Source organism: Panthera uncia, chromosome C2, assembly GCF_023721935.1.
Source record: "Panthera uncia isolate 11264 chromosome C2, Puncia_PCG_1.0, whole genome shotgun sequence".
Classification (NCBI taxonomy): domain Eukaryota; kingdom Metazoa; phylum Chordata; class Mammalia; order Carnivora; family Felidae; genus Panthera; species Panthera uncia.
Genome location: NC_064810.1, coordinates 65,981,525 through 66,005,577, shown reverse-complemented (window position 1 = coordinate 66,005,577; position 24,053 = coordinate 65,981,525). Strand labels below are relative to the sequence as shown.

Sequence of the window (24,053 nt, the reverse complement as noted above, 5' to 3'; positions counted from 1 at the left end):
CTTCTTTCCCTGAAGTTTAAAGTGGGGACAGGAATGGAAGGATTACGGTCTGACCATCCTAACATCCCATCCATTTCCTCCCCAGAGGGAAGTGACGAGATTTCCTTTGATCCTGATGACATCATCACTGACATTGAGATGGTGGATGAGGGCTGGTGGCGGGGACGTTGCCATGGCCACTTTGGACTCTTCCCTGCAAATTATGTCAAGCTCCTCCAGTAACTGGCTCTCCCTGTCTCCTCTACCGTGACTTCCCAAGTCCAAAGTGTTTCTGCCTTCACCCCCACCCTATTCTTACTGCAAGTGTAAGTTGCACTGAGTTCTAGAGACGAGTTGCCTGAGATTCTAGAGAGACTTTCCTCTCCCTCTCCACTAGGGGTTGGGACAGAGACAGCATGAGGAAGGGGTCTTCTTCCCCTCAGTGTCCTTTCTACCCTAGAAGTGCTCACGGACATACATTCATCTTGTGATCCTGTCTGCTTCCTCATGAATACTCCCTCAAATACCCCAAGTTCTGCCTTCCTCTGTTTGTGAGCTCTGAGCTTCCTGGTTTGCTTACATGGAAAGGTATGTCTAGATTGTCTGATTTGCCTGGCTATACTGTTTGCCCACTTTCCTTTTCTGCAGAGATTTTTTTTTAACCTTCTGTCTGCTCAATCTTAAATCAGAAATAAAGTGGGACTGTGGTTCATTTGTATGCTGAGGTAAATAGTACTTTTTATGCAGGCCTCAATGGCCCTACTCTCATGGCTCCAATTCTCCTTCCCTCTCTCAGGTGTATCCAGAAGACCCCCTCCTGCCATTGCCCACTGCCCTGCACCCTGTATATCAAGGTTAAATCTTCTCCTTAGATTGTACTTAAACCCAACACCAAATAGTTTGGCCTGGAAAATGGCAGTAAGGTGAGGGGCCAGAGGACCAGGAAGTATACACATTAAGGCAGTTCAACTTGCATTGGCTTTAGCAGTTGTGAGAGGCCAACCACCTTCTTCCTGAGAGTAATGACTGTGTTCTTTAAGGACATGATGATACTTTCTTTTTTTTAAGTTTACTTATTTTGAGGGAGAGAGAGAAAGAGCATGGGAGGGGCAGAGAGAGAAAAGGAGAGAGAGAAAATCCCAAGCAGGCTCTGCACTATCAGCACAGAGCCCAATGCAGGGCTTGAACTCATGAACCATGAGCCAAAACCGAGAGTTGGACACTTAACTGACTGAGAACCCAGGCACCCCAGGACATGGTGATTCTTTAGTATATGTGCTGCTGAAGCAAGCACAGGACATGATGATTCTTGAGGAAGAAACACAAATTGGGGAATAGAAAGGAGGAAAAGAGAGATTTGGTCAGCAAAAAAAAGACTAAAGCTAAAGGAACACAGGCTCCAGTGAGGTATTAAGAGGATTTAGGGTCAGAGACAGTGGCCTCTACTAGGGAAAGTCCAGGCTTCCTTGTAGTTGGGTGACTGAAATCGATGGCCATGTAAGAGGGTAGATAGGGGAAACTCATGACTGTTCTGTGTGGTCCAGAGCCAAGGCTGATAGGAAAAGAGATGAGTACATTTAAACAGCTAATGGTGGGCAAAAAGCAAATCACCAAGCAAATTATGGGGATGAGAAAGAATGAGAGACCTGGGTATGGTGGGTTTTTTGTTTGTTTGTTTGTTTGTTTTGTTTTTTTGTTTGTTTTTCCAGCCATTTTTTTCTGAGACATTGGGCTCAGCAAGGTCTAATAGGAGATCCTAGATAAAATCAAAATAAAAGGGATTTGGGGGCAAAGATGAAGAAAGCAGTGGGCCCAAGCAGGAGCTAGGATTAATGACTAAGATCCATAATTGTTCTAGGACTCCATAAAATTGGCGAGCTCCTCATGTGTCGAGAGCACTGCATCCTTCAGGCTTGTTCCTTGGTTCTTCTTCAAGACACACACTCCTTTGTTTCCACAATGACCTCTGTGCCAGTGAATCACAGATCTGTCTCTAGACCTAACTTACAAGAATCACTCAGTTAGCTTTCCAAAGTGCAAAACAGCTTTTATTGCCACTTCTAGAGACAGTGGGATTTCCAGCACACAGAGGTAAGTCACCACAGATGTACACAATCTCATTCTTCATTTCAGTTTGACTCAATATCACAGATAGATCAGACTTTCACAGTGGTTTTCCTGTTCCATCTTCAAGTTCCACCTTGCTTTTCACTTTTCCCTTCATTATAAGACAGAAACTTCCTTTCTGCTTCAGTTCTGCAGACTTCACCCTCCATGTTTGGCTGGTCTCTACTTCAGATAGATTAACTCATCAAGGTATCTGTTCATAGATACCTCCCTGTCCAGACTCCTACTCCTATTCCTTTTTACTCCCCTCTGCTTCTTCTTCATCTGAAGCAACGTCCAGCTGTCTTGCCTCTGTCAGATAATTCTGCTGCTCATGCTACTCAACATACCCTCATCTCATGAATCCAGTCATTTTTCAGTCCAATCCACAGCCTCTCTAAAAGGCTTCCTTTTTGCTTCAGCTGACATCTCACTATAAAATGTGCTTGTTTGTGTAGACTGGTGGATACCTGTAGTACCCTGGATTCCTGCAACATATACAACTAGATATCTTATAAAATGTGTTTGATGATGCTAATCAATTTAATTTTGCTCTGAAGGCAGTAACTGGGAAAATAAAGAGTAACTGTAAGTGTGCAGCCCACAAAGCCGTATGGGCAGCCTCCTGGCTGCTCTCCTGGACCCTGAGCTGCCCAGGTGTGAAGGAAAATCCCTCTGCTCTCCTCCTTTCTCTCCATTTTTCATCTAACAGCAGCCCCTGATTTTTCTCTCCCTTGGTGAATAGCTACACTTTATCTCTTTTTCTAGTAAAAGAAGACACCCAGAATGCACTTTAGGAGCTTTCTTTCTCTAGATAGGAGGGGACTGGATTCAAAACACATGGAGCTGAGACCTGGGGAACTCTTCCTTTTTTTCCACTTTGGTGCTCAGCTGTTTCCAGTTACTCATCTTCACTGAATAAAATCATAGCTCACACTCTAGCTGTATTTTTAGAAAATGGTGCCTTATATACAAATGTGAAATATAAACCAAGCAAAAAGGATTATGAAAAATAGAATTACATTACCAAATAGTACCAAGTGGCATATTATAATGAAAAGATAAGCATGCTTCTACTCTGGGACTTGCTTTAACACCTTCTGAGTCTTCTCACTGGTGTCCTCTACTTCATCTGTACCAGCTCTGAACCATGTTCAGAGAGAGACCCAGGCAATAACAAGTATTCAGATCGACTAAACTCTTTTTGTTGGCTAAATTCTTTGTTCTCTGCTTCCGCATGATACATGTCCTCCTTTTCCCTTTTCTCACTTGTTTGAAGACTGCTGGGAAAATGGCACCAATTAAGGTAAGAGGGAAAGAAACACAAGATAAATAGCTCAACATGCTGGCTTCTGCTACATCTGGAGAGAGCTGAACTGAAAGGATATATTTCTTTGCACATGACCTAAGGACATAAAGCCACACTGAACAATCAGCTCCATCTGGTTCCCAACTTAAAATCACATCTAAGACTTATCTAGTAAATAAAGAAGAGCTACATAAAATCATAACCATTGTAGATACTTATGTAAGATTTTGCTGTACTAAAAACTTATCCTAAGTTACTGCCACTGGTATGATATTGCTTATGGCGGTTCTCAACCCAGAGAGATTTTACTCCCAGAGGATATTTAGCAATGTCTGGAGACATTTTTGGTTGTTACAGATGTGGGGGTGGAGGGCTACTGGTATCTATTGCATAGGGGCCAAGGCTGCTGCTAAATATCTGATAACACACAGGATAGTCCCTTACAACAAAGAATTGTTCAGTTCAAAATGTCAATAGTTCTGAGAAACCCTGCTTTAGGGGATGGCAGTGTCTATTGTGTATTTTTATTTTACTCCTATTTTCATGAGTATTCACTATTTGTTACCAAAGCCCAATAGTATCACCAATTTCTGACAGACTGGAGTCATGAACCACAATAGGTAGGAGCAATTATGTTCCTATGTGTTCTATGGGAACTACTATGTTCAGGTGTGTTCCTTCCTATGATCCCTCACAGGGTACTCGAATGGTATCTAAGACCTGGTGGGCCACAGGAACTGCAGTGGGCCTTGTCTGGACTCTGCCAATGTGTGGTCTCTCTGGATTACCCTGTGCATTCTGGCATGACACTGAAATTGGTGTTAATGTCTTGAGGTCATCTCAGCTAGCCCAGGATGGTGCTGGGCTATACCTCTGCTATCCCTAATCCAGACCTAGAATATAATTTTAAGAAGAAAAGAATCTGGACTCAAGTCGTTTTTAACATGTTTAAAAGTAGGCGTGTGGCTTTTGGTGCTAATTTTCTCCATTAATACAATGCCCTTTTGGACTTTTCCTCATTTTGTAAGGCTGTCCTTCTGTATGTTGCTAAGATTTTCCACAACAAACTCTGTGACCTCATTTCTGCCTCTCATTCTTTGGCCTGTGTTGTCCTCAAGGCTGCTCTACTCGGTCAAGGTCTCCATTTCATTGAGCTATGCTTGGACTTCCTGGGTTTGCAGGAGTGACTAAAAGAAGACCTAGACTTAACCATCAAGACAACCCCAGCTCCAGAACCATCAAACCACGTGCCCTTCATGAGAGGTGGAACACACCTCTGACCCAATCCTGCGTTGCTTGCCCCATAAATTTGAAAGTGCTCATCAATTAAAACATTCTCCACAAAAACACAGGTCTGTACTGGTTATGGAATTTCAGTGCTCTCTCATCTCCTAAGACTTGGGCTTATTTTTTAAATGGCCTCAAGTCACCTATTTTTTCTCCTCAGACTGATTTGTTTTAGGAAAAAAAGGGGGTGGGGAGAAGGAAATAAGTAATCAGTATGGCACTTAATGGCAAGTGTACAAACCACGGCTTAGAAAATTCTTAGATCCTGTGCAACTGCTCAGGTTTAGGACAGTGCATGCTCCATATGCCTAGAAAAGCACATATGCAGTTTACAGAAGAAAGTCCTCAAAACCACACTCTGTCCTACTTTCAGTAACTCGGAGGGCAAATCCAAGAACGGTGGCATCTGAATCTTTAGCAAGTGTGTCTTCCCCGTGGTCTGGTTCTAAAGGTGGTGACTAAGGTTTCTCGGGGCTGCTCCTGGAGCTGACACATGCTGGTCAGAAGAACTGGGTCAGTCTTATGCTCTACAATGTTGAAAGGACAGGCCTTCAGGTGTTCAGACATGGAAGCAACTTCATTAAACTCCCAGCTCTTGACTTTGGAGAAAAGGCTGCTGAATTGCCAGATCTGTTAGGAAACATAGAAGTTCAAAAGTGAATGCCGGGGCAATAATCTCAGGTTAGCTTTATTTGAAGACTATAAGAAAATACCTTTCTGTTCTTCATGTTCTTAGCTTCCAGAGAATGTTTAGTGGCTGCTGCAGACATTTGTTAGTTCCTTCTTCAGCATCCAATTCCTAATCCCCCCTTCCAATTGATAATCTTCCCAGCCAGCCATGTAATGTATGGAAATGACCACAGCAATCTGCATATTGACACCCACCCACCACCCTCCCACCAGCAACAGTGATTAGTTCTAGAATAGACACATGGTTCAAATGAGGACAATTAGTGTCAATGAGACTCTACCCTAGAACTTTTGCTTGAGATATTAAGAAGCAGATTTTCTTTTTCCTTCTGTACTTGAACTGGGAAACTGCTGTCTTAGCTGCTGGCAGCCAAAAGGGACCACCAAGGGATAACTGTGTCTTAGAAAGGAGCCACTAGTGAGGAAGTAGAAATAAGATATAGAAAGTAAAAAGGTCATTGGGGGCATTTTTGAACTGCTAGATCAAATCTTACCTGAAGCCATTACCTGTGGATTTGTTTAGTTTTGTGGGCCAAAATTCCCTTTATTGTTTATGCCATTTTAAGTTGGTGTTGCTTAAAACTAAAAGTATCCTAACACAGAAACCTCAGGAGAAATATAGATATCTGGTACACAAACCCCCTTTTGGCCTTTCCACCTAGGATATGGTGCAGAGTTACTAGTTTTAAAATCTAATAGGGGTACCTGGGTGGCTCAGTTGGTTGAGCATCTGACTTTGGCTCAGGTTATGATCTCATGGTTTGTGGGTTTGAGCCCTGTGTTGGACTCTCCTGTGCTGACAGCTCAGAGCCTGGAGTCTGCTTCAGATTCTGTGTCTCCCTCTCTCTGCCCTTCCCCTGCCCATGCTCTGTCTCTCTCTCTCTCTCAAAAAAAAAAGAATAAACATTAAAAAAATTAAAATCTGGCTATAAGGATAGGCATAACCTGAGACCCTTTCAACCTGACACTTCACCCTCAGTTTCTTATCCTTGTTCCTATGTAAAAAAAGGTATTTTCTGAGATTTTAGAACTATTTCCCTTTTTTTCTTAAAAAAAGCCATTTTAATATGAGCATCCTTTAGCTCCAACTAAATTCTCTTTCTTCCTTTCTAAAAGGAAATTTGTTTGTCCCAAATAATTTTCAAGAGTGGTCAGGAATCATTGAACTGGGGACAAACATGAGCCAAAAATTAATGGAATTTCTACTACATAAATTAAATTGTTTGCATCCGATTTTATAGAGAAAGATATTAGACAGTTCTAGACTATACAGTTTCTGAGGGCAGGTTCTCAGTCTCATTCATGTTTGTCCCTAACATGTGGATGGGTGGAAGTCAGTGTTTATTAAACACGTGGATGCAGGCCTGGATACATGAAGGAGAGTCTCATGATTATTTTTTAAAGAAGACTGTTCAGGGAATAAATAATAGAAAACATATAAGATGTTTTAGACATAATTAATGAAAATAGGTGTAAACAACTCTAACTCCCCAGTGCCAGTTTGTACACCCACATTTTGGGAAAAAATTCAACAGTGAGATTATGGAATTATTGAGCTAAATGGGCATTATTAATTTGTGGTTCATATTACCAACATATTTACCATGGGAAAGGATGCTAAGGAGTTTCACTTCTGTATGGTATAAACTAATAGAAGTTATGATGCAGTTCGGCAAGTGTAATGTGATTGGAAAAAAGAAGTAAGATTTTTCTGAAGAGAAAGATTCTTTGATTTACACAGCAGCTTTTTGAGAAAGTAAATAGGTATTTGAATCAGGAGAGATCAGTGGACCAAATTATTTTAGAATTTCAAAATTCCTTTAACAAAGGCAAAAAGTCTTTTTTAAAAAATGAGTTGATATGGGACTGAGGAGAATTTGTTGGCATACTGTATCAGAGTCCAGGCAAGAAACAGATGGCACACTTAACTTGGTAATTTGAAGAGAATTAAAAAAAATAATGATATACAAATGTATGGGCAGGGTGTAGGAAAGCCACAAGATATAGTGCAGTACCCAGGCAAGTAACAATCTAGAGCATTAATACCCTAGGCATGAAAGGGAAGAAGAAAGGAGGTCATTGTATCCCAGAATGAATAACTTTGTGGAGAGAGCCACCTGAAACAGTCACCTTCAATGGAGGGACATGGCCAGTGCTAGGTGTCATGGAAGGGAAAAATGCATAAAGGGAGGAAGCCAGAAGAATAGATACATCAACTCAGTCTACCTCCCTCCCATTTCCTACTGATACACTCCCATTTGATTAGCCCAAATGGAAGCTGGCGGGCAAGTCTGCTGATTGAGGCAGTCTGTAGAGATCAGCCTCCCAGGGAACTGATCACAGGGTTGGAGAATGAATCATGTGAGCAAGCAGAAGATATCCAGGACACATACACAGAGATAAACAGGCACTACCATTTGTATTGTCATTTATATGTCTGTAGGTCTGTCTTCCCTACTGGACTGGCCTCCTTGAATTTAGGAATTATGTCTTATTCCCAGTAACCTAGTACATTGCCAGTGCCTGGTACAGTGCTTGGCACATAGAAAGCTCTTCCTAAATAGTTGTTGAGTGAATGAATGAATGAATGAATAAGAGTTTACTTGCCTTTCTGTGGACTCTCCAGGAAGTGCCTCCATGAGAATACCTCTTCTTCTTCCACTGTAGGAGGACCATCCCTCTCTCTTGTAACAAAGTAGCACAGATATTTCTCATCAGCACAGATACCTGGGAAAGCTGAGACAGGCTGATGCTGTCCAAGAACCCAGCAATGTACTGCAAAACCTCCAGGGGCAAGCTGGTTAGAGAATTCTGGCTTTTTGCTCCACGGCCTGAGAGATGGTTGTTCTTCTTTCTCTCACCCAGCTCTGAAGCAACCTCTGGCTTGATGGCAAAGGTCTTGAGCTCCTGACTATAAATCACTTTTGCCTTTTGTCCTGGGGGACGGAAATGGTTTTGAATAAAAGTACATCCCAAGTAGGCGAGAGGGCATCGATGCTGGAACCAGCCATTGAGACATGATTGAATGTCTGTGTGGACATTCTTGAAATGTAAGGGAAATTCATCCCTCCTGAAGAATTTGTTGCAAGTGAAAGTGAAGGCAGAGCTGCTTTTGTTATGTCTCCGGGTGACACACTCACTGTGGAGTTCCACATGGAGCCCCCCTGGGTTGTCAGTGGTTAGGAGGTCAGCCAGCACTGTCCCAGAAGAAAACTGTTCTGGCTCAAAATTGTATGTCTGTGTAGCAAAATCCATAAACAGCCCATCAATGCTCCTAGATTCGGAGATGACATGACCTTTAAGTTCTCTTTCTAAAGCACACAGGAGGGTGGTTTTGATGAGATCTGATTTGGGCAGGTCCTCCACAGTGATCCCTAAATCTGAAGTATCTACGGCCTTGTGTTCACTTGGCTTACAACTCAACATGGCATCTCCAATGCGAGCCCGCTTCCCACAGTAGCTCACAGGAACTTTGAAGGTGTAAACAGTCTTTACTTCCTGAGCCTCAAGTTTGCCATAAACAAAGTCTCTCTCCCTAGGTGTACAAGCAGCCATCTGACCAAAGTGAATAAGCATTCTCCCATTGTGCACCAGATACATATTATAGTCCTTTGCATCCACAGCTGTTTTCAGTCTTTCCAGAACACCATCCTGCCAAGGGGCAAGCCCTGTCTTTTCCACGACTGCATTAAAGTCCTGCTGCTTCTGTTTTTCCTGTGGTTCTTTCTCTTTCTCTTGGAGATCATCCTCCCTTACCATGTTATTGTCACTGGAAACCTGTTCTTTTCCTGGGTTGTTCCTGTTATTGTTGTCACAGTTCACTGATGTACTTGTTAAAGCAGAGGCTGCATGCTCTTTGCTGAATATATTTTCCCACTTGTCATACTTGGCCAGGTCCATCCCTTCTTTGGTTTTGGCTAATGCCTCTCGTTCTTCTTGACTCAGCTCTACCATTTCTCCATTAGCTGCTGACAGAGACCCATGTGGTACCAAACTGGCATCCACTCCACCCACTGCTCCTCCCATTTCCTCCCAAGTGGCTTCACCATTCATGGTAGTTTCCTCCCGAGTGGGCTCTCTAGTTTCTGGGAAAAGTTCTACCATTTTTAAAGATCTGAAAAGGACCTTCTGGTCCTGGAGGGCCAGGGCTGTGTCCAAACACTCCTCACTGGGGGTCTCTTTCATGATGTTCTCATGAAGGGTAGTTTCAGAGTCCACGTTTGGCCAGCGATTCCACTCCATGGAGCAGCAGACCACACTGGCAGGGCACACTTGCAAGTGTTTGGCCAGCTTGTGGCGGGACATGGAAAGGGGGCAGCCATATTCAGAGTTGAGGCATGGAACCTGCTCCAGAGGGCAGAGGAGCTCATGCTCTGCCTCTTTGCACATGTGGAAGGTAGCACCACAGGACAGGTGGCAGTTTATCACCAGACAGGAGACATCAGGCTCCACAGGAATGTGGCAGTGACGGTCAAAGCATTTCTCACAATGCCTGTGCTGCCCACTTAGAGGCTTGCGTGCCCTACCCTGGAGACACCAAAGCAAGGGGAAAGAGAAAACAAATGGGGGAGAGAAGCTCTATGCATGTCTGTGACTGTGTTTTAATTGGCTTATTACCTGTTTATACATGCTTATTATAGGAACCTTGGACAATCTACAAAATCATAGAGAAGAAGCAAAAATCACTCATAATCCCACAACCCCAAAATAACAACTACCAACACTCTCTTCTTCATTTTCCAATAGTTTATTCTATGTATATAGTAGATGTGTTTAGAATAGAAAAAGAAAGGGGCGCCTGGATGGCTCAGTCAATTAAGCGTCCAACTTCAGCCCAGGTCACGATCTCCCAGTTCATGGGTTTGGGCCCGCGTCAGGCTGTGTGCTGACAGCTCAGAGCCTGGAGCTTATTTCGTATTCTGTCTGTCTGTCTGTCTCTTGCTGTCTCTGTCTCTGTCTCTGTCTCTCTCTCTGCCCCTCCCTGGCTCTCACTGCCTCTCTCTCAAAAATAAATAAACATTAAAGAAATTAAAAAAAAAAAGAATAGAAAAAGAAAAAGCTGAATGTAATGGACTACAATGTTGATAATTGTTTTTGAGTTGTGGATTATGGGTGATTTATATTATCTTGTTAATACTGTGAATACAATTCTTCATCCTGTATTTACCTTGCTATTATAACATTAGACCAACCTGCTTTATTAATGATTCTTTGCAAACTGTCTTCATCGTGGCAGTGTAATATTCCAGAGTGAGTGTGCTGTCATTTATTTAACCAACTACCTACCAAGTGCTGGAGATACAGATGTGAATAAAACTAGACATGGCCCCTCTCCTCCCAGCACTTGGACCATTGTAGGCACTCAATTTGCTGAATGAAGGAATTGTCAACCACTTAGTTTATTGCTGGATGTTTGGGTTTTTCATTTTTAAAGTTTTAGTGAAAGTATTTGCCCACAAATCTTTCTCATCTCTCTGCTTTTCCCTTACTCCATGTCAGTTTCTTCTAGGTTCTTCTCTAGCATCTCTGGTTTGGCCAAAAGTCAATAAGTATCATCAACCATAACGGCAAGTCTGCCAGCTGCTTCGGCTACAGGTTAAATGAAGCCAGACCTGGACCCCTGAAAGATGAAAATCCAATAATCACCATACTACTTACCATAGCTTCCTAATTTCTTCTTGCTTTGTAAATCTAGGGGAAAACATGAAAATATGAATATGAATGATTAGTAAGAAAAGCATTTTGGTTATGTGTATTAACAGGCACCAAAGAGACTTTGTATACTCTGATTCCTTTAACCACCCTCGAGGTAAATGTCATTGCCCACATTTTATAGTCCAGGAAATGGAAGCTGGAGAAGTTAAATAACTTGTCCAAGATTATACAGCTGCTAAGTGATGGAGTCCCGGGCCATGCTAGCCCACAGTCTTCTCACTGACACCCAGCCCTCTGGTGGGGCATCTTACCAGGCATGGGATATGTACCTTTTGGTTCCTGTAACTTTTCTCCTTTGTCTACCAACAGTTGGTCTGATGTTCCACACATCCATGCCTCCCATAACTACCACACACACACACATCTGGCCCAAGTTTCCCTCCTAACTTTCTCTCCCAGTAGAGCTTCATGCTCACTACCAGGTCAGCCTGATATTCAGCTTGGCCTGGGGCAGGTGTACAAGTATCTGTGATGTATCTACCATCTGTCCTTCAGCCTGCTGAATTCAGCTGTGCTGTGGCTAGAGCAGGGGTCAGACCCCAAGGCCCCAGAAGCAGGCTGAATGGGAACTCTGGCAAGCAGAAGAGAAGATGCCCTGCCTTCAGGAGAATGTAGCTCCTTGGCTCTGGTCAATTGGTCCCACATGGGAATATGTTGCCAGATCATCCGATTTTTCCAGAGAAACTGGGGATGCAGATTGTTGTGACTGGAGGTAAAGTATGGTTGTTAGGAGGCTGACTGTGCAAGATTCAACCTGGCACTACAAGTCAGTAGTTGTGAAACTGAGAAAGTTACTTAATCTCTTTGTTCATCATTTCCCCCATCTGTAAAAGGGAGAATAATAATAATACCTATCTCATAGCACTGTTGTGGGGAGTAAATGAGTTAAATACCCAAAACTCTTAAAATAGTACTTGTCTCATAGGACATGATCTATACATGTTTGCTATTATAAAATAAGTGCCTTATTTTTATTTTATTTTTTTACAACTTTTTAGGTAGGCTCCACGCCAAGTGTAGGGCTTGAACTCATGGCCCTGATATCAAGAGTTGCGTGCTCTACTGACTGAGCCAGCCAGGTTCCCCTAAAATGAGTACTTTATATTTCATTATATTGTAAAACGTCTTGCTGCATAATACATTACGATAAAAATCCTTGGAATTTTAAAGTTGGCAACTAATTTAATCAGAACAAATGTAGCCTCTATTTGGGCCAAGGTAAAACATGTATGCAAACTACATAGGATCTGTAGGTTGCCAGTTTGCAGCACCTGGTCTACAGAGTTTATAGCACAATGTCAGCACTATGTTAGTCTGGGATGGAGTGGGGTGGGTGGGGTAGGGTGGAGTTAGAACCCAAAAGTCAGAAAATACAGTATTTTAAAATTTTATTTTACTTTAGGATTTGCCAATTCATTGTGGGTGAATTTTCCTATAACTTAAAAAAATTCAAATATTCAGGAAAGGTGAAAGAACATATACAATGAACAGCCAAATATACTCTACCTAGATTTTAAAGGTAACATTTTGCCACTTTGGCTTTCTCTCTCTTCCTCTACACACACACACACACACACACACACACACACACTTTTTACCAAAGCACTTGAAAATAGGTTGTTGATATCATGACACCTCATCCCTGAGTACTTTAGCACGTATTTCCTAAGACTGAAGAAATTTTCCTTTGTAACTGTAATAACATTATCTCACCTAAGAAAATGAAAAAAATATTTTCTAATATCGTGTAATATGCTGTCTGTATTCAAATTTACACAATTGTCCCAAAGAATGTCTTCAATACTTTAAAAAAAAAAATTTAACTTTGGAACCAGGGTCCCTTTAAGGTCAATTTATTACATTTGGTTGGTAAGTCTTTTTAGCCTCTTTTAATTTGGAAAAGTCCCCTCAAATTTCTTTTCCAGAAGAGACAGTCTTAAATCGCAAGGAAATTATATTCAAATTTATTCATATACTCATTTGTTCATTCAGTCCTCCAACAAACATTTGTTGATTACAATGTGCCAGTAAGGGAGCATAAGTGTCACACTGCTTGTTTAGGTATTTCTTCAACACTATTGCTAAGCAGAATTAGTCACTCATGATGCCTGTTAAATCTATAAGTCTGCACTGTTCACGGTGGCAGCCACCAGCCACATGTGACTATTTAAATTTAAATTAATCAAAATGGAATAAAATTAATAATTCAGGTTTTTGGTCACACTAGCTACAATTCAAGTATTCAATGACCACATGTGATTAGTAGCTATTCTATTGGACAACACAAAACAGAACATTTCCATCTGCATAAAAAGTTCTATTGGACAGCATAGCATAGCATAGTCTGCACCTCAGACTTAAGTGAGGGCTGTGTCTGGAATTCACATCCTTAATATATTACCCGTCTGATTCTTATGCACTAGGACTACTGAGTGTGAAAGAGGAATCATGGCAGATAGCTCCTTATCCCTAATATCCTGAATCAGGAGGCAGGTGAGAAGTTGTAAGCAAGACTACCAAGTGGACTCAGGGCCCAGGAGGAGATAAATTAAGGTGTTAAAGGTAGAGGGGGAATTGAGCAGAGTGAAGGGCTGTGAGGGCTGGACTGAGGTGCAGCAGGATAGGATTGGGCAAGAGGACATCTTTTGGATGTAAGAGTCCAGCTACTGGAGCTTTTAGCATACAACTTAGCATTCAGTTAGGCTCCTGCTATATTCTAGATTGATCACTCCTGTGGGGGGAAAGTTCATCATGGGTTTATTGTGGAAATTTGTAAATATGAGGCTAAAGCATCTGGAATTATTTGCTTGCTCAATAAGGGGCCATTTAACACTGTGACTGGGTATTAACCAGCAGTGGAGGGACAGTGTGGAGGGCTTGGAGTAAGAAACTGCTTCATGGAGGGTGATGAAGCTGCAGGAGCAGGACTGATGGTATGGAATTAGGCAAGATGAGGCAGACAGTAGGCATCACAAGGGAATCACAGCATTTTGGTTTCTGTCTGGAGATGGGGAAAGAGGAGGAGTCAAAGCTGATGCCAAGATTTTGAACAAGGAAGAGAGAACATTGGATGTAATTCTGAGAAAAATAGAAGTCTGAAGAAGGAATTGTTTTGGGGGGAAAGATGAGCCCAGCAAGTTTAATACAAGTTTTTAAGGTGATGACAGATCATGAGGATGGGAAGATGTGGGTAGAATGGAGAGATGTAGATTTGAGAAGTGTTCACTTAGAAATGAGAGAGGAAGCCATAACTGGAGAAAGAAGAGCATAGAATAGGCATCTGAGCCGTGAAGTACAGAGCTAAGTATGACCACTTTCAAGACAGTGGGGAGAAGTAAAGCCAGAGAAGAGAGACCAGAGAGCTAAGAGTCGGAACTATGTGGCCCCATGTAAAGGAAATGGTGAGCTATAGCCTCAAATGCTGCCTCAAGATTAAGAACAATGATAACAATGTCACTGCTCATGGCAGATCCCCAAAGAGCTCTTGGCAGAGCAAATGTGGCATTTCAGCTGTGCGGTGGGACCCTTGCCACGCAAAATGTGGTGTTTGCTTGGAGCGGAGGGGGAAGCCATTAAACACACATTCCAATATTGGCAGGGCCTGTGGCCTTGTTGGGAGAGTGTGATCATCTGCTTTCTATTCATAAAAGACACAAATAAAGATGCAGTCTGGGTGACTCAGAGTCCCCTACTGGTTTTTAGGTGGGAAAGAAGAGGCAGATCGCAAATGGAATAAGGCTAAGTGAAAGAAGCTACCAGCAGCATGACTGTCTACCTTTGTATTTGCCAGCCTGGTTCTGTCACAAAGTTGAGACCAGCTTCTGGGAAGGGAAAAGCAGGCCTAGCTAGTTCCGTGTGCTCTGTGTGTGTGATGACAACTCAGCCCCAGCAGCAGGGATATGGTTGGCTGGAGGGACAGTGGTGATGAACTCTGAACCAAATCATTTCTTATCCTTCAGCATTATAAAGTATGGTTTTTGTTGTTGTTGTTTTGTTTTGTTTGGAGCAGTGCTATTGAAACTGGAAACATTTGTGGTGGAGCCCTATTGCTCTCCATGTCTTTGAAGTTACTTGAAAATATCCCTTTAAAAGAAAACAAACAAACAAACAAACCATGCATGCAGGAACAAAGATGCTGTTTCCTTTGTTCTGTTTTTAATGATGCTATTTAAAGATCTTCTGCCAGGCTCTGGAGCTACACCAAATAAGTGACTTTGAGAGAGGACATGTACTGAGCAGAAAGACACAAAAGTGTAGACTATCCTTTGGAGCAGTTTGACAGTGGAGGGGAGAAGAAAGATAAGTATAGCCTAAGGGTGTAAAAAATCATATCTAAACCTTTTGTTGTATATCTAGGGGAAATTGTTCCCACTGAGATAAAGGACAATCCAAAATTCTTGATTGTCTAATTATTGCTAGGTAAGCATTATGACCAATCATCCTGGTTTGCCTGGGACTTTCTTGGTTTTAGCTCTGAGGAAGCTTGATTTAACTCCCAGGAAGCCTCTTAGTGCCAGACAAACTTGGATACTTGATTGATCATCTTATGTTGTAGCCACTTGGTCTTGCCCCAAATTGTTCAACTTATATATATCATTGGTTATCTCGTGACATAAGATGATTTGTTCTCCTAATCTCTGTTCCAATGCAGTGACTGGATCCTTATCCTCAATGGTGTTTGTCTGACTTTCATAGACTGAGGAATTTTTCTGCATTTTGGATGCCAGGGAGAAAGAGAAATAAGATTTTAGTGCCTACCATGTGCTTTAAGTAACACCTCATTTAATCCTCAAACAACTATGTGATGTGGGTCTTACCCTTTATACTTTACAGTGGAACACAAAGAAGCCTAGGTTTGTCCAGCTTCAAACTCTGTACTCTTTGCTACATCACACTGTGTCCCTCAGAGACCCACAGAGACATGTGGTCTATCTCTGTGATTTGGGATAAAAGCAAGCCCATGACTAGAGCCCATTAGGGGAAGATCCTCCCTTCCTCCAGTTGAGGCACAGAATACATATATAATCTTTCCAGACTGTAGAGGAACTGGATGCTCATCATTCATAGGAAGCATCTTCGTCCCTCTGATGACTTTTTTTTTGGTCCTCGTCTGGACCATATTCCATACTGTGCCCCATCTGAATAGAGGAAATATGAAAAGTATCCATGTCCCATGGCCTTGCATTTGAGGTAGCATAAATATGAAAGTAAAGTTTTTAGGTTAGAATCTGTAGTATAATATAGATTCTGAGATTTAAACTCAAAAACCTACTAAGTTAAAGCACATACATTATAGAAACTCTTCATGGTGGAAAAAGTTGACAAAATTCAATGACAAAAACAATGTATTTTTATCCAGGTGCCATTTCCTCCTTCAGTTTCTATGCTTCTATGTTCACCTTTAAATTATTACTTCCTGGGGCACCTGGGTGGTCCAGTCAGTTAAGCATCTGACTCTTGATTTCAGTTCAGGTCATGTTCTCATGGTTGGTGAGTTTGAGCCTTGTGTCAGGCTTTGCCCTTGACAGTGCAGAGCCTGCTTGGGATTCTCTCTCCCTTTCTGCCTCTCTCTCTCTCAAAATAAATAAATAAACTTAAATAAATAAATACATTCTCACTTCCTGTCTGAAAAGGCAATACATTCTCTCCTCTTAAAAATGAACTTCAATCAAGTCTATGGTCAAAACACCCTCTGAAACCCTCTCCCCAAATTATGTTTTAATGTTCCCCTAGATAGAGGAGATAGCAGTCAACATGAAATAATTTAGACTTAAGTAGTTAAAAAAAAGTCTACACAGAACTAGATTTTACTCCTTGTACTGGATGCAGTTTAAGTGGAATGTGAATAGGTGAAAGGACCAGGTACATGAGTTTAAGTGATAGATATTCTTTACAAAAATAGGGGATAAGTTAGAACCTGGTAGGGGAGAAACATTTGATGCAAGTTGTGGTGCTGTGTGGACCACTCACAAAGGAGTAAATTAATAAGAAAAGGCAAGTCAGCTAGAACAGTGCCCCTTAAAGTGACCCACATACTGACCCACAGTGTCAGTATTACCTAGGAATTGGTTAGAAATGTAAACTATTGGGCCCTACCAAATCAGACCTACGGAATCAGAACTGCTGCATCCAGCTGATTCTGTTGTAAGCTCAAGTTTAAGAACCACTGAGATAGAAGCTGGTTGATTTTGTGCTTTCAGTCACAGAGGAACTACTGCCCAGTTAGGTAGGAAGGCCTTGGGGAGAGATCTGAAAGGGCAGTGGGCAGTTCTGTCCATATCTTCCCATCTCCACCACCACTGCCTGGATCCAAGCACCATCATACTCATCCAGTCTGGTGCAAAAGCCTGTAATCAGTCTCACCCTTCCCATCTTGTGCTCTGTAATCTACATTCATCAGCAGAAGAGTGATTTCAATAACTTTAACACCGGGTCATTATTCCCACTTAAAATCTCCAGTGGATTCCTATCACGAGGAGTAAATTCTGACACGCTTATCCTGGCCCACAAGGCCCTGCATCAGTGTCCCCTGCTGGCCTCCTTTACCTCACCTCTCCCTTGAGCACTTAGTTCTAGCCTTGTCACTTCGTCCAGTGTAGGGACTTTGTGCTGGTTCTTTCTACTAAAATTCTCCCTTCACTCTTTATTTGTGTTATGGGCTCCTTCCTGCTGTTTAGACTTTAGCTGTTATGTTTCCTCCTGTGGAGGCCTTACCTGATACCCTCAAAATAAAGTAAATTCATGAACACTGTCATGTGCTAGCTAAGTAATTTTTCACAAGTTAATTTCCCTAAAGCTAACTTATTCATTGATAAAATGGAACTCATAATACCCCATAGGATTATGACAAATAACATAAAGTAGAGAAAGTGTCACTCAATTGTTAGTCCTTCCCCTATGAGGAAGGTCATTCCCATGGTCACTTCTGCATCCAGGTCTTATGTCTTCCCATTGCATCACTCCTGCCCCTCTTGGCCAGCCTTTCAGTATTCAGTTCTCCCTCAGGCCAATGTAGCTTATGTTCCACTGCCTGCTTAATCATCTTCAAACCCCATTTAAGAAAAAAGTTTTACCTCAGTCCCATAAGAATGTGAGTACCCTTAAACCACCCCCCCCCAACTATGGTGACTTGTATTCACCACATTCATTCCTGAAGCTCTTAAAAATTCAAACAGTATGGCATCCATGCTGGAGGATCTTACAGATGTCACAAAGGCAGATTGAGGCATCTTTGCTTCCTAAGCCCAAGTTTGTCATCTTTATTATTTACCTACATACATTATTCTGTTCATTGAGCAAAAAGGGAAGATGTCAGCTAAAATTGGCTTCTCTATTGCAATGGGCTGCAGAGTCAATACCTTCTAAGGGAAGTTGCTATGATGGAGAGCCTGGGGATGAAGGCCATCAATGGAGCAGAAGTCATCTGGCCAGGAGAATGTGTTTGGGTGGGAAAGGAGATCTGACTGGAATACCAAAGAAGGAGAATACCCTCAAGGAATGTGCACAGTAGTTTCTGAGACACTGAGAGAGTGAGTACAGCCAATGTTCTCCTGGAACTCAATGTTTATTCAATAGGATTGAATTGAATGCAATAAAATAGAACCCTAAAGAAAACAGCTTTTTGAAAGAGCTGTGTGAGAGCAATTTGAGACAGATTTAGGAGGAAAGTTGTAATGATGTCAGATGTCTGCTAATTTGGGGCTTTTTAAAATTTTCTTGATTTTTAAAAAATATTTATTTATTTTTGAGACAGAGAGAAATAGAGGACGAGTTGGGGAGGGGCAGAGAGAGAGGGAGACACAGAATCTGAAGCAGACTCCAGGCTCTGAGCTGTCAGCACAGAGCCCGATGAGGGGCTCGAACCCACAAACCGTGAGATCATGACCTGATCTAAGCCAAAGTCGGATGCTTAACCAACTGAGCCACCCAGGTGCCTCGTGTTTTTTTTTTTTTTTAAATAAAGAAAAAGAAATGTTTTCAATGTTATTATGTGAATGTAGCCTTAACTGAACGGAAGAGAATTCTGTGGGCTCAAGTTATAATAGAAACTCTGAATGCTGCCAGAATTGGTTTTCAGGAGGTTGTAGTACTTGTTCTAAATCTTTGCAGTCCTAAATCAGAAATCTGGATTGGGCACATAATCAGAAATCCTCTGCTCTGGAGCTTGTGTGTAGGAATCACCTGGGCAATCTTTTTAAAATGTGGATTTGGATCTGGTAGGATTAGGGCGGGGCCCGAGAGTCTTAACCATGTAACAAGCTCCTGATGATGGTCTAAGAACCTCACTTTGAAATGAAAGTGTCTAGTTTAACCTCTTCATTTCGTACAAGAGAAGCTGAGGCCCAGAGAAAAGTGAAGTGTCCTTCCCTTGCTTCTCACGTTGATGTAATAGTGAGAATTCTGTGGAAAGCACAATGCCATACAGAGCAACCTGTGTTGTGGTGGTGGCGAAGAGCATGTGGGCAGCTTACATGGTACCAAGGACAAAATAGGACAGAGCCTGGAAGAATGAGAAAGAGGTGGTGCCTGACTGTCACTGGCCAACAAGGTCATGAGGAGGCATATAGCAGGTATATTTAAATCACTGACTCAAGCAAAAGAGAATGGGATTAACAGATAATAGCTTTAACATTCTTTACTATAATTTTAAAATTAGTAGGCAAACAGGGTTGACGTCAGGGAGATATTTTTAGGCAAGGGCCCCTTTCAGCACCCCTCACATGATATCAGCAACTAACTATTTTGCCTCCTCATGTGGCTGGCCCTGGCGATAATTATTTATTCCTGAGCTTTATCTTCAGTGGAAGTGACAAGGTCAAAAGTTAAAGATCAGAGATATTCTTCAACTCTTAACCTGTTACCCAATTAATTAGTTACTTTAATTATACATTGTTCACCTGTTCCGCTGCTATGGTGATTTTAATTCTAGGGAAAGAAAGTGTATAAACTTAAATACTAAAGTAATCCCTTTGTCTCTTGAAATTTTAACACAACCAGTGGCTGATGATAATTCCCATACCTGGGTCCACAATCCTGGGCTTCTGGGCTATGATTCCAGCATTTTCATTATACCCTAGTTAATTCTCCTATCTGGTGCTTGTGTTATTAGTATCAGTATTTTTAATTATTGTTTTGTATTGGCCAAGAAAGTGCTAATTACCCAGATTATCTTGGGGTAGCTGTGAGGTAGCCTGTATGCTTGGTTACTCCTAAACCACCACACCCCTGTCTTGCCAGCACAGCATCCCACCATATACCTTGAAGACCTTGGTACTGTGGAAACCCTGACAAAATTAAGGGAAGTTAGTCAGCTCTATACAATACATTGTCCCCAGCAAACAGGGATAAGTACAATCTAGATGTCTACAGCACAGTTATGGGATATGTCTGGAGGTTACAGAGGCAGGAAGGAAGGAATCCAGGAGTTAGGGTATCTGGGTAGGTCTCTTTTTACTTGGCATTGGTAGCTTTAGCCTGTACACTGCAAAGTTCAGAGTGTACAGAATCCCTTTTGCTGCATAGGCTACTTCCTAGGATGTCCTTAGCTGAACTTTGAACATTAAAGCAAGTCCCAGAGGGAAACAAAATAAACACTGCACCCTTATCCCTGACAATTTATTTGTGCATGCAATGCTATGCAGTTATTGCAAAAACTAGAAATAATCTACATTTTAAAGCTTTTGATACTTCAAGTATCATTCATCATTTTCCCTTTGGCCCTCTGGATGTGCAAGCTCCAACTTTGTAATAATTTGCGGTTTGTGTGCAAAAGCCTGTATAAACTTGTCAACTTGTAAAATACTCTCACTTCTACTCCATGGATGCATTTTGGATTCAAGAGATTTAGAGAGGAGAGAACCACACTTAGGGAATATTGTTAAAGAAAAACAGGTTTTAAGCTCTATGAACAGAGTTTAAATAGCACATACAGTGAATATAATTGTGCTATATTATTAATCGGTAGTGTGACACAGGGGATGGAATTTAAGGTACATAGAATGGCAGTTAACGTAGCAAATGCTGATTGGTGAAAAGATCATAGCATTTGGACTTTAGAAAATAGAAATAGAAAATAGAAATAGAAATCCTTCTACCTATTCCCTCACCATCTTCTCCACCCTGCCCCAACCCCCCATCACTACTGTATAACTTTAGAGACATCACATAGCCACTTTGGTTGATTATAGAAGAGAGAACGTAAGCTGTCAGAAAGCAGGTAATTTCTTCCTGCTCTAAGATTTTTGATTTAAAAGAAGAGTTTACATATGGCTGAGTCTCATTCTCAAAACCCACCCCTTTCTCCACCACATCTAACTAATTTGCTTAACAATCCTCTTGTTCAGAGCAAAAAGGTGGTGCGCAGCCCAGCTTCCATCTCCATGTTCATCACTCCACGTGTCCCCCTGGTGCACCTGGTCGAGTTTGAAGAGCTTACCTTAATGGCACGGGCGGAGTCAGCATCTGCTGCACCTGTGTCCCTTGATTGTGAACAAGCAGATCGCAGGAAGTGGCCGTGGTGCATCAGCTGCAGCAGAGGACAGAGTTCTGTTGAGGAGGCAGGGAAAGGAGAGAAAACTTCAACAGAAATAGTTCAAGTGTTTCGAAGTTAAAAATAAAACTATATCACAAGGGGCAATGTGACCAGGCTCAGCTTACGATTTTTTTCTTTCCCCTGTATTCATCAACACTTGGTCTCTACTGGAGTAGCATTTAGCAGGGGAAGCTAGAAGGGAAGTGAGCTTTTATATCAATAGGTTTTCTTTCCTTTGAGGAAGGAGGCAAATCTTTTTAAGAAGGATCATTTTCAAGGCCGGAGCAGCCTCTCAGACTCCTGGGCGTGCAGTCGGCAGATCCAGCTGTGCTCACTGTGGCTGGTGGAGCATTCAGGCCAGGCTGCTGCTCTAATTATAACCATGCTTTTCACCTAAACCCATCACTGGCTGAAGCAGCAACTTGTGCAAGTGACATGTGGTCCTGTTTCTGTTTCTCCTATTTCTTGTCATGACAAGTAAGTGGCTGTCCTCTCCTGGCCCTCTTCTTTCCCCCACGGCCGGGAAAGGGAGGGTTTGTAAATCAGAAATCAGGCACAGCGTTAATTAAGTCCAGTGTGAGAGAATCTGCGGTGGTGGGTGCTTTGCTTTTACTTTGTCCAACTTCCTCTTTTTACACAAAGAGACAGAGGTTTAGAAAAGTAAATTGTCCATCCAAGGTCACACAGCTGGCTGGTGGAAAGACTCAGTTCTTCTCACTCTGAGTCTGGGGCTCTTCTTTACTTCCTCTTCAAAGAAACCCTTTTAGCGATATTTTAAGGAAAGCAAATATATAATCCTGGCTTCACTAATTTATGTATGTGGCCGAATTACTTAACCACTCTCTCCCTCTGTTTTCTCAATTGTGAAATGGGGATGAAAATACTTGGTGTGACTATGTGTTAGTAAGCTTACACATTAATGCATTAATATATGTAGAGCACACAAATGATGCCCAGAACATACCAAGTGTTCACCAATGTTGTTATTTGAATATATGGACCGAAGACAGATACAGAATTCGCCTTTCCCTGGATTTTTCCATGCACATATGTCCACATAGGTAAACTTATTTAGGGGTGAACAACGAGCAGTTGAAAATTATAAAAATTTTACATATTGATCTTGTATCCTGAAACTTTGCTTAACTTGTTGATTAGTTCTAATAGTTTTCTTATGGATTCCTTAGGATTTTCTATATACAAGATCATGCCATCTGTGAACAGAGATATTTTTACTTCTTCCTTTCTAATTCAGATGCCTTTTATTTCCTTTTCTTGCTTGACTGCGCTGCCTAAAACTTTAAGCACTGTGCTAAATAAGAGTGATGAATGTGGCCATCCCAAATTTGTTTCCTGTTTTCTTTTTTTAATGTTTATTTATTTTTGAGAAAGAAAGAGAGAGAGAGAGAGAGAGAGAGAGAGAGAGAGAGAGTAGGGAAGGGTCAGAGAGACAGTCCAGGCTCTGAACTGTCAGCCCAGACCCTGACGTGGGGCTCGAACCCACCAACCGTAAGATCATGACCAGAGTCGAAGTCAGATGCCTAACTAACTGAATCATCCAGGTACCCCTCTTGTTTTTGATCTTAGGGGAGAAGCAGTCAGTCTTTTGCCATTATGATGTTACCTGTGGGCATTTTGTAGATGACCTTTATCAAGTCGAAGAAGTTGGAAAGTTTATCCCAATTTGTTGAGTGTCTTTTTCATGAAAGTGTAAGGAATTTTGTCACATGCTTTTCTGTGTCTATTAAAAAGATCATGTGACTTTGTCTTTATTCTACTAATATGGTATAGTACACAGATTTTTTTTTATGTTGAACCAACTTTGCATTCCTAGATGAACCCTATTTGGTCTGGTATATAATCCTTTTTATATGTTGCTGGATTTGGTATTCTAGTATTTTGTGGAGGATTTTTGCATCTATATTCATAAGGGATATTACTTTGTAATTTTTTCATGATGTCTTTGTTCCGTTCTGGTATCAGAGTAATGTGGTCTTATAGAATGAGTTAGAAAGTGTTCTCTTCTTGTTTTTGGGGGGAGAGTTTGTGAAAGATTGTTGTTAATTCTTTAAATGTTTGGCAGAATTTAGTAGTGAAGCCATCTAGGCCTGGACTTTTCTTTGTGGGAAATTTTTGATTATTAACTCAATCTCTTTATTTGTTAAAGCTCTATTCACATTTCTATTTCTTGTTTAGTCAAGTTTTGTATTTTGTGTCTTCCTAGGAAATTTTCCATTTCATCTAAATTATCTAATTTGTTATGAATAATTGCATAATTTTATAATTTGTGTAGTATTCCTTTACAATGCTTTTTATTTTTGTAAGGTTGGTAGTATAATCTTTCACTTATGATTCTAGTAATTTGAGTCTTCTTTTTTAATTTATTTTCTTTTGGTTTTGGTCAATCTATCTAAAGATTTATCATTTTTTTATCTT

The 24,053-nt window shown here is 41.4% G+C and overlaps 2 protein-coding genes and 1 long non-coding RNA gene across 3 annotated transcripts in view; 1 reads left to right on the top strand and 2 right to left on the bottom strand.

Annotated features, from left to right (window-relative positions):
- The window catches only part of HCLS1 (hematopoietic cell-specific Lyn substrate 1), a 31,556-nt gene extending 25,281 nt beyond the window's left edge, over positions 1–6,275 (top strand). The window contains exon 14 of the mRNA XM_049628254.1: positions 86–6,275. Coding sequence (XP_049484211.1) covers positions 86–222 — 137 coding nt within the window. The 3' untranslated portion in view covers positions 223–6,275. The remainder of the gene's footprint in view (positions 1–85) is intronic.
- Positions 5,096–10,599, bottom strand: FBXO40 (F-box protein 40). The gene is made up of 3 exons (XM_049629180.1): positions 10,564–10,599; positions 7,979–9,898; positions 5,096–5,311 (listed from the first exon to the last, which is right to left on the bottom strand). The coding sequence occupies exons 1-3, from the start codon at positions 10,597–10,599 to the stop codon at positions 5,096–5,098; spliced, it is 2,172 nt and encodes a 723-aa protein (XP_049485137.1).
- A 373-nt stretch (positions 10,600–10,972) lies between these two features.
- On the bottom strand, positions 10,973–21,817 carry LOC125920994 (uncharacterized). Its single transcript, XR_007457275.1, has 3 exons — positions 21,743–21,817; positions 21,522–21,631; positions 10,973–11,062 (listed from the first exon to the last, which is right to left on the bottom strand). It is a non-coding gene; the product is annotated as an uncharacterized LOC125920994 (long non-coding RNA).
- Positions 21,818–24,053: the final 2,236 nt, after the last annotated feature.

Coding starts and splice junctions, on each gene's coding strand:
- FBXO40 (XM_049629180.1), bottom strand. CDS start 10,599: ATGAAGACAGTTTGCAAAGAATCATTAATAAAGCAG. Junction 9,899..10,563: donor AAGAATCATTAATAAAGCAG/GTTGGTCTAATG, acceptor TGGTGTCTCCAG/GGTAGGGCACGCAAGCCTCT. Junction 5,312..7,978: donor CCTGGAGAGTCCACAGAAAG/GCAAGTAAACTC, acceptor GTTTCCTAACAG/ATCTGGCAATTCAGCAGCCT.